Source organism: Ranitomeya variabilis, chromosome 2 (assembly GCF_051348905.1).
Source record: "Ranitomeya variabilis isolate aRanVar5 chromosome 2, aRanVar5.hap1, whole genome shotgun sequence".
Classification (NCBI taxonomy): Eukaryota; Metazoa; Chordata; class Amphibia; order Anura; family Dendrobatidae; genus Ranitomeya; species Ranitomeya variabilis.
The window spans coordinates 126,797,013-126,813,746 of NC_135233.1; the positions used below are offsets into that span (position 1 = coordinate 126,797,013).

The 16,734-nt window shown below is 46.4% G+C and overlaps 1 protein-coding gene across 20 annotated transcripts in view; it reads left to right on the plus strand.

Annotated features, from left to right (window-relative positions):
• Positions 1-16,734, plus strand: part of LOC143804660 (heterogeneous nuclear ribonucleoprotein L-like) — a 160,835-nt gene that overhangs the window by 99,991 nt on the left and 44,110 nt on the right. For 11 of the 20 annotated variants that reach the window (XM_077282973.1, XM_077282964.1, XM_077282961.1 and 8 more), the window contains 2 exons: positions 123-179; positions 11,914-11,970. The exons of 2 other annotated variants lie outside the window; for them this stretch is intronic. In XM_077282973.1, the coding sequence (XP_077139088.1) occupies positions 123-179; positions 11,914-11,970 (114 nt within the window). The remainder of the gene's footprint in view (positions 1-122; positions 180-11,913; positions 11,971-16,734) is intronic. 7 more of the 20 variants (XM_077282970.1, XM_077282972.1, XM_077282962.1 and 4 more) reach the window with 1 other exon arrangement.

Below are 16,734 nucleotides of genomic sequence, written 5' to 3' on the forward strand. Positions count from 1 at the left end.
TGTTGAAATGTTATTGTTGAGGTGTGTGTGTGTGTGTGTGTATATATATGCAATTTAGATTGTATGTATATGTAATAATTTTTTATGGTCGATTTGTTATCTCTAATACTTTACTATTTTAGACCAGGGAAATGGACCGCAGAGACCACCCTTTCAAGGAAACCAACCACCGTTTCAAAGTATGTTACTTCTACGTTACTTCTATATTTCTATCTAATCAGTGCAGTGATGTGATGAGACTGGCTACCTAAAGACCACTTTTATTGGTTTAGTGGGAGTAAAAAGAGAACCTGTAGCCTCATTTGTATGTGTGAATACATTCTAAGCAAAAACGTCTGATTCTGTTTAGTGAAATCCACTTCCACCATGAGATGTGCCTATTCTCCTCACCCCATTTAATTAGCTATGTCCACCTACCTGATATGTTAAGGGTGGAGTTGAATAAATGTCTATTGGCTGAATGAGCCTTGGAACATTGCAACTGCACAAAGCAAATCTTTTTTTTTTTTTATTCTTTTTCCCAGTAAATTACGAGATAGATAGATATAGATATATATTATATTCTCGTTTCATTGGGGGACACAGGAAACCATGGGTGTATGCTGCTGCCACTGGGAGGTTGAAGCTATGCAAAAAAGAAAAAACGGGATAGCTCCTCCCCAGCAGTATATACCCACCAACTGGCAGGCATCTTCCCTACCCATCAACATTCTAGAACTCCGAGCAATATTCCTCTCCCTACTACATTGGCAGGCGTTCCTTCACAGATGTCAGATTAGAGTCCAATCCAACAACGCCACAGCGTTGGCGTACATCAACCACCAAGGGGGAACTCGAAGTCGGGCAGTGATGTCAGAGGTCGCTCGGATACTGTTTTGGGCAGAGGAGAATGTTCTAGCAATTTCTGCGGTGCACATACCGGGAGTCGAAAAGGGCTTGCCGCAGGTGAATGGTCTCTGAACCCGTCAGTCTTTCACAGTATCTGCCTCAAATGGGGAACTCCAGACGTCGACCTAATGGCGTCCAGACTCAACCACAAGGTTCTGCAGTTTGTGTCCAGGTGCTGCGACCCACTAGCAATCGGATTGAATGCGCTAGCAATATCTTGGGATCAGTTCTCCCTTCCTTACCTGTTTACACCTCTACCACTGATCCCCAGGATAGTCAAAAAGATAAATGCGGAGGGTATTCCCGTGATCCTCATTGCCCCGGATTGGCCACGTAGACCCTGGTACGCGGAGTTATTTATTATAGCGCCATTTATTACATGGCACTTTACATGTGAGGAGGGGTATACATAATAAAAAGTCCAATAATCTTAAATAATACAGGTCACAACTGGTACAAGAGGAGAGAGGACCATGCCCGCGAGGGCTCACAATCTACAAGGGATGGGTGAGGATACAATAGGTGAGGGTAGATCTGGTCTTGCAGCGGTTTGGTTGATCAGTGGTTAATGCGGGTTGTAGGCTTGTCGGAAGAGGTAGGTCTTCAGGTTCTTTTTGAAGGTTTCGATGGTAGGCGAGAGTCTGATATGTTGTGGTAGAGAGTTCCAGAGTAGGGGGGATGCGCGCGAGAAATCTTGTATGCGATTGTGGGAAGAGGAGATAAGAGGGGAGTAGAGAAGGAGATTTTGTGAGGATTGGAGGTTGCGTGCAGGTAAGTACTGGGAGACGAGGTCACAGATGTATGGAGGAGACAGGTTGTGGATGGCTTTGTATGTCATGGTTAGGGTTTTGTACTGGAGTTTCTGGGTAATGAGGAGCCAGTGAAAGCATTGACATTGACAGAGGGGAGAGGCCGGGGAATAGTAGGGGGACAGATGGATTAGTCGGGCAGAAGAGTTTAGAATAGTTTGGAGGGGTGCGAGAGTGTTAGAGGGGAGGCCACAGAGCAGGAGGTTGCAGAAGTCGAGGCGGGAGATGGTGAGGGCATAGACTAGGGTTTTTGCAGATTCTTGGTTTATGGATATGTTGGGGGGGGGGGGTTGCATGAGATGGGGGAAAGACGATTAATTCTGTTTTGTTCATGTTAAAGGGAACCTATCACCCCGTTTTTTTCGGTATGAGATAAAAATACTGTTAAATAGGGCCTGAGCTGTGCATTACAATAGTGTAGTTTGTGGACCCCGATTCCCCACCTATGCTGCCGAAATACGTTACCAAAGTAGTCATTTTCGCATGTCAATCAGGCTGGTCAGGTCGGATGGGCGTGGCTTCTTCCCCCAGATATTGCGTAGTTTTCCGTTGGTGGCGTAGTGGTGTGCGCATGTCCAAGGTCCCCAATCCTGCACGGGGGGTGAAAATAGCAGCGATGTCCGTTATTCCATTGGTGGTCGGTGGGCGCGGCCATCTTCCTTTGGCCGCGCGTGCGCAGAAGCGGCGCTCTGCTGGCCGCGGCTTCAGGAAAATGGCCGCGGGATGCCGCGCGTGCGCAGATGGAGATCGCGGCGGCCATTTTCCTGAAGCCGCGGCCAGCAGAGCGCCGCTTCTGCGCACGCGCGGCCAAAGGAAGATGGCCGCGCCCACCGACCACCAATGGAATAACGGACATCGCTGCTATTTTCACCCCCCCCCCCGTGCAGGATTGGGGACGTTGGACATGCGCACACCACTACGCCACCAACGGAAAACTACGCAATATCTGGGGGAAGAAGCCACGCCCATCCGACCTGACCAGCCTGATTGACAGGCGAAAATGACTACTTTGGTAACGTATTTCGGCAGCATAGGTGGGGAATCGGGGTCCACAAACTACACTATTGTAATGCACAGCTCAGGCCATATTTAACAGTATTTTTATCTCATACCGAAAAAAACGGGGTGATAGGTTCCCTTTAAGTTTTAGAAATCTAGCGGAGAAGAAGGATGAAATAGTGGACAGACATTGAGGGATTCTGGTTAGTAGGGTGGTGATATCTGGTCCAGAGATGTAGATCTGTGTGTTGCCAGCATAGAAATGATACTGAAAACCATGAGATTCTGTGAGCTGTCCCAGGCCAAATGTGTAAATGGAGAAGAGCGGGGGCCCTAGAACTGAACCTTGCGGGACTCCGACTGATAGGGGGCGAGGTGGTGTGTGAGTGGAAGACGCTGAATGTCCGGTCTGATAGGTATGACGAGATCCAGGATAGGGCCAAGTCTGTGATGCCAAGGGATGAGAGGGTCTGTAGTAATAGGGAATGGTCCACTGTGTCCTCCTTCTGGACCTGTCCTCTGCCTTTAACAGAGTAGTGTCGCTTGCTCTTGGCGGTTAATAGGTCGTTGGTGACCTTAGTTAGGGCAGTTTCAGTGGAGTGGTGTAACCAGAAGCCAGATTGTAAGGCTTATTTCACACTTCCGTCTTGAGACGGCCGTCATGATGCGTCGGCGTGACGCATCGACGGACGTCGTGAAAAGATTGGGCAACGTATGTAACGCATCCAGTAATGTGATGGATGCGTCGAATGTAGTAGGACCTGAAAATGTAATGAGAGAGGGATCCTGCGTCCATAGGCTTCCATTATAGCCAACGACGGACAGCGCAGGACCCATCGCTGAGCGATTTCCGACTTGGAGAATTAAAACCTTCTTCTGAACGTTTTCTCTGCACGACGGACCGCTATTTTCCGACGGATCCAGTGCACGACGGATGAAACGGGTGGCCATCCATCACAATTCATCGCTAATACAAGTCTATGGGAGAAAACAGGATCCTGCAGAAAAATTTGCAGGATCCTGTTTTTTCAAAACTCGACGGATTTCGACTGAAGGAAAAAGACTGAAGTGTGAAAGAGGCCTAAGCGGTCGAAGAGGAGCAGGAAGAGAGATGGGAGGACAGTTCAAGATGGATGTGGTGTAGCTTAGGGGAGAAGTGATATAGGGCGATAGCTAGAAACAGAGGATGGGTAAAGAGAGGGCTTTTTGAGGTGTGTGATTGAGGCATGTTTAAAGCTTGAGGGGAAAACACCAGTTGTTAGTGATAGGTTGAAGAGATGGGTTAGGGTTGGGATGAAGATTGTGGTGAGGTTTGGGATGAGGTGGGATGGGAGCGGGTCAAGTGCACAGGTGGTGAGATGCGATCTTGAGAGTAGAGTGGAGAGTCGATCTTCTGTAATGGTGGAGAAGTTGGTTTTGGAGGTAGAGGGCTGGGCAGTTGGGAGGAAGGGCTCTGGGGGTTGTCGACTAAAACCTGTCTCTGATGTTATCAATCTTCTGCTTGAAAAATGAGGCAAAGTCTTCAGCTGAGATAAGTGGGGAGGGAGGAGGTGCTGGGAACCGAGGAGAGAATTAAAGGTGTTGAATAGCTGTTAAGGGTTGTGAGACAGGGAGGATATGAGAGATGAGAAGTAGGTTTATTTTGCTGTGGCGAGTGTGGTCTTGAAAGTAGTGAGGGACTGTTTGAATGCGATGAAGTGCTCGTTGGAGTGGGATCTTTTTTATCTCCGCTCAGCAGCCCTGGAAGCTCGCCTCAGTTCTTTGGTCAGGCTGGTGTGCCAGGGCTGTCTGTTGATTTTGCGAGCTTTGGTATGTGTGAGAGGGGCAAGAGATTCCAAAGCTACAGCTATTGTGGTGGTATATAGTTGGTCAACCTTCTAGCGTACACGCCATGGAGACTCCCGGATCGTCTGGACCTTTTGTCGTAGGGCCCCTCTTTCACCAGAGTTCTCAGTTACTCAGTTTAACGGCATGGCCGTTGAAGCTGCGGTTTTGAAATCGGCTGGTTTCTCCGATCAGGTCATCCAAACTATGATCAAAGCAAGGAAGTCTTCGTCTTCTCGAACTTACCACCGAACATGGAAAGCATACTTCTGCTGGTGTGATGCTCACCAAACCGCTCCAATGGTGTTTAATCTCCCATCCATCTTGTCCTTTTTTACAGTCAGGTCTGGAGTCCGGACTGTCCCTTAGTGCTATTAAGGGGCAGGTTTTGGCTCGGTCAGTCCAGTTCCAAAGGAATTTGGCCGTTCGCAGACAGCTCAAAACTTTCATCCAGGGTGTTGCTCACTCCGTTCCCCCCTACCAGCCCCCAGTGGATCCCTGGGACCTTAATTTGGTACTCGAGATATTACAGCAGTCTCCGTTTGAAACACTGTGTGAGATCTCTTCCACATTCCTTTCCTGGAAGGTCGCTTCCCTGGTCGCTATCACTTCAATTAGATGGGTCTCTGAGTTAGCAGCGCTTTCTTGTTGTTCCCCTTACACAATTTTTAACCAGGACAAGGTGGTCCTATGTCCGGTTCCATCATTTCTTCCCAATATGGTTTCCTCATTGGAATGAGGACATTGTGCTTCCATCTTTTTGTCAGTCTCCGTCTCCCCCCAAACCCCCCCCCCCCCCCATTCCCGTCTCTGAGAACGGTCATCGCACAAACTGGGTCTAGTAAGAGCTCTACGTGTTTATCTGTCCAGAACTGAGCCTTTCCGGCGCTAAGATTCTCTGCTCATTATCCCAGAGGGTTCACGAAGGGGTCTTCCTGCGACCCTGTCTACCATTGCTCGATGGATCCGTTCCACCGTTCTGGAAGCTTACCGTCTGAGGTAGGGCATGTCCGAGGATTACAGCATACCCCACGCAATCGGTGGGGGCCTCCTGGGCAGTTTGCCATCAGGCATCAGCCTTGCAACTCTGCAAGGCTGCTACTTGGGCTTCCATCCTTACCTTTACGAAGTTCTACAGGGTTCACACTTATGCTTCATCTGATGCGAACCTTGGTAGAAAGGTCCTGCAGACGGCAGTGGCTTGAGTTCTGACTTGAGGGTATTATACGTCTTCCCACTCTTGGGACTGCTTTAGGACGTCCCATGGTTTCCTGTGTCCCCCAATGAAGCAAGAGAGAAACCTAGATTTTGGGTGCTCACCGTAAAATCTGTTTCTCGGAGCCTTCATTGGGGGACACGGCACCGGCCCTTGTTTAATGTTGTATCCGGTTCTGTGATCTGTTACGTTCATTCTGTTTTCTCTGCTTCTCCTACTGCTTTCTCACTAACTGATTAACTTTCTGCCAGTTGGTTGGTATATACTGCTGGGGAGGAGATAACCCTTTTTTTGCATAGTGTCAACCTCCTAGTGGCAGCAGCATACACCCATGGTTTCCTGTGTCCCCCAATGAAGGCTTCGAGAAACAGATTTTGCGGTGAGTACCCAAAATCTAGTTTTTAAAGGGAACCTGTCACCTGAATTTGGCAGGACAGGTTTTTGGTCATATGGGTGGGGTTTTCGTGTGTTTGCTTCACCCTTTCCTTACCCGCTGGCTGAATGCTGGCTGCAATATTGGATTGAAGTTCATTCTCTGTCCTCCGTAGTACACGCCTGCGCAAGGCAATCTTGCCTTGCGCACGCACAGCATGCTTTGCCCAACTGCGGGCAAAGCTGAAAAGCATTAGTGCGCATGCGCCAGCGCACTATGTCCCGGAAGTATTTCGCTGTGCGGCCCCCTTGCCTGTGAATCCCAGCCCCGCAATGTGAATAAATCAGAAGACACTGCGGGGCTGGGATTCACAGGCAGAGCAGCCGCACAGGCGCAGTCCGCTAGACTGCATATGAGGACGGACGGGCAGCACTCACTGCGCCTGCTCAAGGCAGGAGAAAAGAGCGCAGGCGCCGGCAGATTTCAAAACAGCGGCGAAGAGGCGGCGCCAAGAAGATTTGAGTGACGGCTGTGTGGCATCTGAAGCAGGGGGGAAACGCCTGCCTCCTTGACTGAAGAAAAGGTATTTAGGACAAATTACAAAACTGATTATTTCGGCAGTTACAGCACCCAGAACTAAAAGAGTCACCTTGTGAGAATGCAGCATTACTACTGCACAAGGTGGCTCCTTTAGTTAAAAACACCTGGGGGGGGTGACAGGTTCCCTTGAAAAGCAGTAAGACCCTACATTATTAAAAACACATATTGCCATGATTGGGAGGGAATAGGTGAACCAGGTATATCCTAGTATTTTAGATAGGTAAGAGTACTAAATGTTTTTGGCTGCTTTTTTAGTTTTTGTGTGTTCGACAATGCAGTTCTGTTACATAGACCCTTACCTCTTACTATCCTCCCTATCATGCATATGCTATATAAAAGTTAGTCTGCTACTAGCCTCCCCAGCACGTTTCACCACACAGGCTTCATCAGGGGAATGAGGCTATATATTGATATGAATTAAGTTATGTTTTAATTAGGGTCTTTAGTTAGAGGATGTGTATTTGCCTATGGCAATCTGGTGATATAGTAATATAACTATACGCTGACTGCTAAGTCGTATTAATTTGTGTTGAAATACATGTACTTGCACAACAGGTCATGGTATCAATGAGGTTATTAATGGTTTCCTGAGGAATGTTATGCCACCACTCTAAATGCTCTCGGCCATTGATGGGAGACAAGTGTGGAGATGCTGCAGACCACAGGAGTATGTTTTTTTTTTCTTTGCCATGTAGGCTGATCACAGTAGCACAAGGAACATGCAGCATTGTCATGTTGAAAAATGGTTCCTGAGGTACTACAGAGAAATGGCCGTAACTTGTCTGATCTAACTGTGCTACCATAGTCCACAACATATCCAGGCTTGTCTCTCATCAAACACATCTGGGACTATATTACTCGCCAATTGCCAAGGGAGCTGCCAGCAGCAGATCTTGATGATTTTCTTGCTCCAGTGCCTTCATCGTGGCAGAACATTCCTCGGACAATTATTAATAACCTCATTGATATCGTGCCATGACATGCAAGGGCTTGTATTTCTGTGCGTGGAGCTTACACTCAATACTGAATGAATTTGAAAGGTTTTGAAAATATTTCCAATCTTCATCATTTGCATATCATTAATACGTCTATCCGTCCTGTGATTTACTTAATTGTACAACTTTTCCTTCTTGATGTTGTAATTTCAATGTTGAGGGGGGTATATTGTTCATGGTCTATGGTTACCTTTAATACTTTACTCTTTCAGACCAGGGCAATGTACCCCAGAGACAACCCTTTCAAGGAAACCAACCGTTTCACAGTATGTTACTTTTGTAGATTTCCATTACTAAAGAAGGAAAAGTTGTGGAATTCTGAAAATCACAGGATCAGTAGACATGATGATGATATCCAAATTACCACTGCTCAAGAGAATAAAGGGAACACTTAACATATGTAATTTGTACCGTGATATTAATCTGACTATAAAGACTTGTTGACTAAAAGTCCCTATTGTTGTGCCCCCCATTAGTGCGGCTAAAATCACATATTGTATGTTTACTATATATACACTGCTCAATAAAAGGGAACACTTAAACAGAATATAACTCCAAGTAAATCAAACTTCTGTGAAATCAAACTGTCCACTTAGGAAGCAACACTGTTTGAGAATCAATTTCACATGCTGTTGTGGAAATGGAATGGACAACCGATGGAAATTATTGGCAATTATCAAGACACCCTCAATAAAGGAGTGGTTCTGCAGGTGGGGACCACAGACCACATCTCGGTTCCAATTCTTTCTGGCTGATGTTGTGGTCACTTTTGAATGTTGGTTGCGTTTTCACACTTGTAGCATGAGACGGATTCTACAACCCACACAAGTGGCTCAGCTAGTGCAGCTCATCCAGGATGTCACATCAATGCAAGCTGTGGCAAGAAGGTTTGCTGTGTCTGTCAGCGTAATGTCCAGAGGCTGGAGGTACTACCAGGAGACAGGCCAGTACACCAAGAGACGTGGAGGGGGGGTCATAGGAGGGCAACAACCCAGCAGCAGCCTTTGTGCAAGGAGGAGCACTGCCAGAGCCCTGCAAAATGACCTCCAGCAGGCCACAAATGTGCATGTGTCGGCACAAACAGTTAGAAACTGACTCCATGAGGATGGTCTGAGTGACCGACATCCACAGATGGAGGTTATGCTCACAACCCAACACCGTGCAGGACGCTTGGTATTTGCCACAGACTAGGATTGACAAATTCGCCACTGGTGCCCTGTGCTCTTCACAGAGGAGAGCAGGTTCACACTGAGCACATGTGACAGACGTGACAGTCTGGAGACACCGTGGAGAGCAATCTGCTGCCTGCAACATCTTTCAGCATGACCGGTTTGGTAGTGGGTCAGTAATGGTGTGGGGTGGCATTTCTTTGGAGGGCCACACAGCCCTCTATATGCTTGCCAGAGGTAGCCTGACTGCCATTAGGTGCCGAGATGAGATCCTCAGACCCCATGTGAGACCATATGCTGGTGCAGTGGAAGCTATGGACTGGCCCGCCCGTTCCCCAGACCTGAATCCGATTGAACACAACGGGGAAATCATGTCTCGCGCCATCCACCAACGTCACGTTGCACCACAGACTGTCCAGGAGTTGGCGGATGCTTTAGTCCAGGTCTAGGAGGAGATCCCTCAGGAGACCATCCGCCGCCTCATCAGGAACATGCCCAGGCGTTATTGGGAGGTCATATAGGCACTTGATGGCCACAAATGCTACTGAGCATCATTTCCTTGTCTTGAGGCATTTCCACTGAAGTTGGATCAGCCTGTAATTTGATTTTCCACTTTGATTTTGAGTATCATTCCAAATCCAGACCTCCATGGGATATTCATTTTGATTTATATTAATCATTTTTATGTTTTATTCTTCTCAACGCATTCCACTATGCAATGAATAAAGATTTGCAACCGGATACATAACATGGCATGCTTTCAGGAAATTCATGGTTTCCCGAGGACTGTTCTGCCACTCTGAATGCACTTAGGCACGCTAATCAGTGACGTCCCAGATGTGCTTTATGGGAGATAAGTGAAGACGCTGCACACTACAGTAATATGTTTAGGCCATGTAGGCTGCTCACAGTAGCACAAGCAACATGCGGCCTACTATTGCCGTGCTGAAAACTGAGTCCTGGTCACTATAGAGAAGTGGCCGTACCATGTGTGATCTAATCTTGCTACTATGGTCTACAGCGTCTCTGGACTTCTCTTATTGAGCACATCTGGGACTGCATTTCTTTGCAAATTGCCAGCATATTTTGATGATTTGCTTGCCCGAGGGCATTCAGCGTAGCACAAATATTAATAACCTCAGTGGTAAGTGGTGTGATGCCATGGGGCATGTGGAGATTACATTCATTACTGAATGAATTGAGAGGTTTTGAAAATGTTTCTTTTTTTTTTTTTTTTTTTTATCATTTGCATATCATTAACATGTCTAATCCATCCTGTGATTTAGTTAATTCTACAATTTTTCCTTATATATAATGTGTGTGTATATGTATGTGTGTGTGTAATATATATATATATATATATATATATATATATATATATATATATATATATATATATATATATATTACATTCACACTGAAGGCATCAAAACTATGAATCAACACATATAGAATTATAAACTTAACAAAAACGCGTGAAAGTGAAAATATGTCTTAAACTCTAGGTTCTTCAAAGTTGCCACCTTTTGCTTTGATGACTGCCTTGCACACTCTTGGCATTCTCTTGATGAGCTTCAAGAGGTAGTCACCGGGACTATCATCAGGTCATCTGGGGTAGCCCCCCATCACTCTTCTTCTTGGTCATCACTCTCCTTCTTGGTCAGATAGCCCTTACACTGCCTGGAGGTGTGTTTGGGGTCATTGTCCTGTTTAAAAATAAATGATGGTCCAACTAAACGCAAAACGGATGGAATAGCATGCCGCTGCAAGATGCTGTGGTAGCCATGCTGGTTCAGTATGCCTTCAATTTTGAATAAATCCCCAACAGTGTCACCAGCAAAGCACCCCCACACCATCACACCTCCTCGTCCATGCTTTACGGTGGGAACCAGGCATGTAGAGTCCATCCGTTCACCTTTTCTGCGTCGCACAAAGACACTGTGGTTGGATCCAAAGATCTCAAATTTGGACTCATCAGACCAAAGCACAGATTTCCACTGGTCTAATGTCCATTCCTTGTGTTCTGTAGCCCAAGCAAGTCTCTTCTGCTTGTTGCCTGTCCTTAGCAGTGGTTTCCTAGCAGCTATTTTACCATGAAGGCCTGCTGCACAAAGTCTCCTCTTAACAGTTGTTGTAGAGATGTGTCTGCTGCTAGAACTCTGTGTGGCATTGACCTGGTCTCTAATCTGAGCTGCTGTTAACCTGCAATTTCTGAAGCTAGTGACTAGGATAAACTTATCCTCAGAAGCAGAGGTGACTCCTGGTCTTCCTTTCCTGGGTCGGTCCTCATGTGAGCCAGGTTCTTTGTAGCGCTTGATGGTTTTTGCAACTGCACTTGGGGACACTTTCAAAGTTTTCCCAATTTTTCGGACTGACTGACCTTCATTTCTTAAAGTAATGATGGACACTCGTTTTTCTTTACTTAGCTGCTTTTTTCTAGCCATAATACAAATTCCAACAGTCTATTCAGAAGGACTATCAGCTGTGTATCCACCAGACTTCTGCACAACACAACTGATGGTCCCAACCCCATTTATAAGTGAAGAAATCCCACTTATTAAACCTGACAGGGCACACCTGTGAAGTGAAAACCATTCCTGGTGACTACCTCTTGAAGCTCATCAAGAGAATGCCAAGAGTGTGCAAAGCAGTCATCAAAGCAAAAGGTGGCTACTTTGAAGAACCCAGAATATAGGACATATTTTCAGTTGTTTCACACTTTTTTAAGTATATAATTCCACATGTGTTAATTCATACTTTTGATGCCTTCAGTGTGAATTTACAATTTTCATAGTCATGAAAATACGGAATAAAAAAATCTTTAAATGAGAGATGTGTCCAAACTTTTAGTCTGTACTGTGTGTATGTATGTATGTATGTATGTGTATATATATATATATATATATATATATATATATATATATATATATATATATATATATATATTATATTGTGTGTGTGTGTATATATATATATATATTTATATTATATTATAAAAAATTTTATGGTCAGTAGTTTTCTTTAATATTTTTTCTTTCAGACCAGGGAAATGGACCACAGAGACCACCATTTCAAGGAAACCAACCACGGTTTCACAGTATGTTACTTCTATATTTCCATCAAATAGTGCAGTGATGTGATGAGACTGACTGACTACCTAAAGACCTATATTTGGTTTAGTAGGGGTTTAAAGAGAACCCGTTGCCACATTTGTATGTGTGAAGACATTCTATGCAAAAACATCTGATTTGCTTTCTAGTTAGATCCTCTATTCTATGGTGACGTGTTCATTCCCTTCACCTCATTTACTTAGACATGTTTTTGGTGGAGTTGGGTATATGGCTATTAGTTGAATGAGCCTGGGGTGATTGCTTCTGTTTAGACTACATAAAGCAATTCTATTTCCACTAGTAAACTAGGCAACCTTTTAATTTTTGATTTTTAAAGGGGCTTTCCAAGAGTGAAATAAAATTGAGTCTTTGATATAATTTAAACTGCTACCTATATCCTACTTACTTATCATAACAGGATGCAGGCTGAATACCTACGGCTCCTGAGACCTTTGACTCAACTGATGAGCTGTATCACACCTACCCCTTAAGCGGCTGAGTGATTGGCTGCGATATGTGAAAGATGTATGTTTTAACTCTGCAAGGAGACTTGCTACACCGACTAGAAAACAAACATTGAGGAGGAAGAAGCTGGAGATAACACTTTGTTCTCAGCAAGTAAGAAATATAGTTCATCACATATGACAGCCATGTTCCAGGCCAACTGAAGTATGTGTGATGCAGCTCTTGTGCGTTGAGGTGCAGTTCTGGGAATATGTACATCTTTGGTCTGTAGCCTGCACAGCCTCGTGACTAGCATGGTCTGCAGTTTGAATTTTGTCAGGGAACACCATTCCATTAGATTCTCGGAAAAGCCCTGAAAAAGGAAAAGTTGTGGCAACATGAAAATTACAGGATCAATAGACATAATATCCAAATGATGAACAAAATATTATTCAATATTGTCTATGAATCATGTGCAGAAATACTCGTACTCCACAGATTGCCATTGGCAAATAGAGATCCCCTAGCTAAGGATCCAAATTAAAAGATAACTTTTAATAGCGGAAGGACCCTACATGAATAAAAACACATATTGCCATGATTGGGAGGGAATAGGTATATCCTCTTTTCTCTATCGCTTCATTGGAGGACACCTTAAACCATGGGTATATGCTGCTGACACTATGCACAAAAAAAAGCTCTTCCCCAGCAGTGTACACCCCACCAACTGGCATAAAGCTAATCAGTATAGCTTAGTGTCAGTAGGAGCGAGCTTGGGTCTTTCATTAGATCCTTTGTGCAAAAAAAGAAAAGAAAGAGCATGAACCGCACATCCCAAAATCATACGTTGATCTAAAGCCGCTAGGCAAAAATTTAAATACTGAACATGAGGTTTTCAGTTTAACATTCTGATCAGACTGTATGAAGCCCACTGCCCCTTCCCGGCAAACCTTGTAGTGGGTCCTAACGCCCTAACGGAGCGGAGCCGTGCGGCGACCACCGCCGCAGCAGCCATGCACCAGCAGGGCGGACGGCCTGTTGCCCCACAGCACCCATGCTGCGAGACTGAGCCCCATGACTCCAGACCGCGCCGCCCCACCAGCACAAAGCCACAGCAACAATGGCTGCCACACAGCACCAGCACCAAAATGAAAAGGAGCATTTAAACTCACCTTCCTCCAGCTCTTCAGTGAGAGCCAAAATGGGCTAGACCCCTTACTTTGCAGTCTCCTGCTAATTAAAATCACCTGAGCCAAATGGGAGGAGTGCTGGTCCAAAAAAAGACAAGTACATGCTTTGTGCAAAAAGAAAAAAAAGAGCATGAACCGCACATCCCAAAATCATTAGATCCATATCTCCCTCGGTTTTCAACGTTTTTCAGTAATGATTTTCCCTTTCTTTTTTAGAAGGTTTCCTCTTCTAACCTTGGAGGGAAACAATGTGAACAGTCACTGTGTTATCACACGTAGACTGAGTAGGGAGCTAACTGACACCCCATATCCTCATCTGTCTATCCGGCAGAGCCCTAACACACGAGATGTGTTCAGGTGGTCTGGAGGATGGTCCTGGCTCTTCTCTCCTACCAACACGCCTATCAGAGCCAGACGGTGTCAGGAGGTACAGATGTCCCGCTCTCCGGTGAGGTTCGGACGTCTGATAGTAGTCTGAGTCCTCTTCAGGAATGAAGAGGTACTTTTTTTTTCCACAGGAACCTCTTTCTGTTCTCCTGTGCAAGACGCATCTTGCAGGAGCTCTTTATTAATCTGTATTAATTTTTCAAGGTTCCTGCTTTATTACAGGAGTTCCGAGGGGGGGTCTGTGTGTGTGTCTGTATTTGGGCATAAGGCCATTCCTGCACCTTCTAGACTTCCGTGCCTCTCCTTCTCCCTTCGCCAGCTTCCTTTCTTAGGGTACCGTCACACTCCGCAACTTTCCAACGATCATGACCAGCGATACGACCTGGCCGTGATCGTTGGAAAGTCGTTGTGTGGTCGCTGGAGAGCTTGGTTACAAGCGAACGCATCGTTGGATCGGTGTCACACACACCGATCCAACGATGACAGCGGGAGATCCAGCAACGAAAGAAAGTTCCAAACGATCTGCTACGACGTACAATTCTCAACGGGGTCCCTGATCGCTGCTGCGTGTCACACAGCGATATCGTATGGATATCGCTGGAACGTCACGGATCGTACCGTCGTAGCGACAAAAGTGCCACTGTGAGACGGTACCCTAACTCTAGGCCCAAGCGTCTTTGAGAATTATGGAGGGACTTGAGGTACCTTCACACTAAGCGACGCTGCAACGATACAGACAACGATGCCGATCGCTGCAGCGTCACTGTTTGGTTGCTGGAGAGCTGTCACACAGACCGCTCTCCAGCGACCAACGATGCCGAGGTCCCCGGGTAACCAGGGTAAACATCGGGTTGCTAAGCGCAGGGCCGCGCTTAGTAACCCGATGTTTACCCTGGTTACAAGTGTAAAATGTAAAAAAACAAACAGTACATACTCACCTTCGCGTCCCCCGGCGTCCGCTTCCTGCACTGACTGTGAGTGCCGGCCCTAACAGCAGAGCGGTGACGTCATGGCTGTGCTGTGCTTTCACTTTACGGCCGGCGCTCACACAGTGCAGGGAAGCGGACGGCGAGGGACGCGAAGGTGAGTATGTACTGTTTGTTTTTTTACATTTTACACTGGTAACCAGGGTAAACATCGGGTTACTAAGCGCGGCTCTGCGCTTAGTAACCCGATATTTACCCTGGTTACCAGTGTAAAATGTCGCTGGCATCGTTGCTTTTGCTGTCAAACACAACGATACACGGCGATCTGACAACCAAATAAAGTTCTGACTTTAACCAACGACCAGCGATATCACAGCAGGATCCTGATCGCTGCTGCCTGTCACACTCAACGATATCGCTATCCAGGACGCTGCAACGTCACGGATCGCTAGCGATATCGTTTAGTGTGAAGGTACCTTTAGCTGCAGCATTTGTCCTCGCTCTTTTCTTCCTTATCATGCGGGCTTTTCTCTTGCCCGGTACAGACCCGCCCCCCCCTTCCTCAAGTGGCACGGGAAACTGCGCCTCCCCTCCGAGGCCACCATTGTACGGCTTTCTGACACTGGAGCATCGCTTAAGGCAGCTTCCTAATAGCCTCTCCAGCCAGCCTTCCTGCGCCTGCATTCCTCGGGACCTCAGCTCTCCTGTTGATAAGCTCCACTCTGCAGACTGACACTCTCCTCTGCAATTTTTTTTTTTCTGTCTTCTAAACTCTGGCATTAGTTAGTGAGTCTACTTCACTTCTGTCATGTCTAATTGTAAAGGAGAGCGTTCCCGCCCTCCGACTTCTGCTACTCTTGTCAATCATTCTGTTTGTTGTTTTTGTAAGTGCAGACTCCCTTCAGGTCAGTCTTTTCCCCTCTCCCAGGATTGCAACAATCCTTCCGTTTTAACTACCCAGGAGTCGTCCTCCAGAGAGAGTGTCCCCCTTGTCCCAGCGTGGGCGGCTTCTCTTAATCTGTTGCCAATCTTACCAGTGTGTCTCAGGCCCTAGTATCCATTTTGGACAAGTTGCCTATTCCCATCCGCTGCCAGTGTAACCCATGACCTACCCTTGCCTCCTTATACTGGTACCAGTAATGTCTCTAAGGAGGCTAGGCAGGAGAGTCCCTCCAGATTTTCCTCTCGCTCTCCATCTCCCCCTGGCGCGCCAATGGAAACTAATTCGAACTTGGGTTCCAAAGTTGACTTGGACCCCGACCAGGCCTCTAACATGAGAGACATGGTCGAGTCTCATTTTGGCGGTCAACCAGACCCTTAATGCCAGGGATGCCCCTACAGAACCCTGCTATGAAGCAGTTTCGTTCAGTTGGACAAAACTAACTCCTAGAGTTCCCCCCCCCCCCCCTCTCCTATGGAATTCGAGGAGGTCATCATCAGAGAAAGGGAAAACCCGACCAGACATTTCCAGAGAGGAGCGGCTTTGTATCTTGTCCTTTCGCCTCAGATCCTGAAATTGGACTGTTCCTCTGGCTGTAGACTCACTAGTTTCCAGACTATCTACTAATGCTGCCACCCCCATCCCTCTTCCACGGATGGAGCTTCACTGAACAACCCCAACAACAGACTCGAGAAGTACCGTAGTTTTCCACCTCATCCTTTGAAGCGGCAGGTTCCACCTTATGCCCTTCCTTTGCCACCATGTGGGTGTCAGTCTATAACTGCATGGGCTAAGCAACTCCATCAAGGCATCCTTGCACGAGCTGCTCCTGACAAGTTAGCTGACTTTGCGAACCAGATCTAT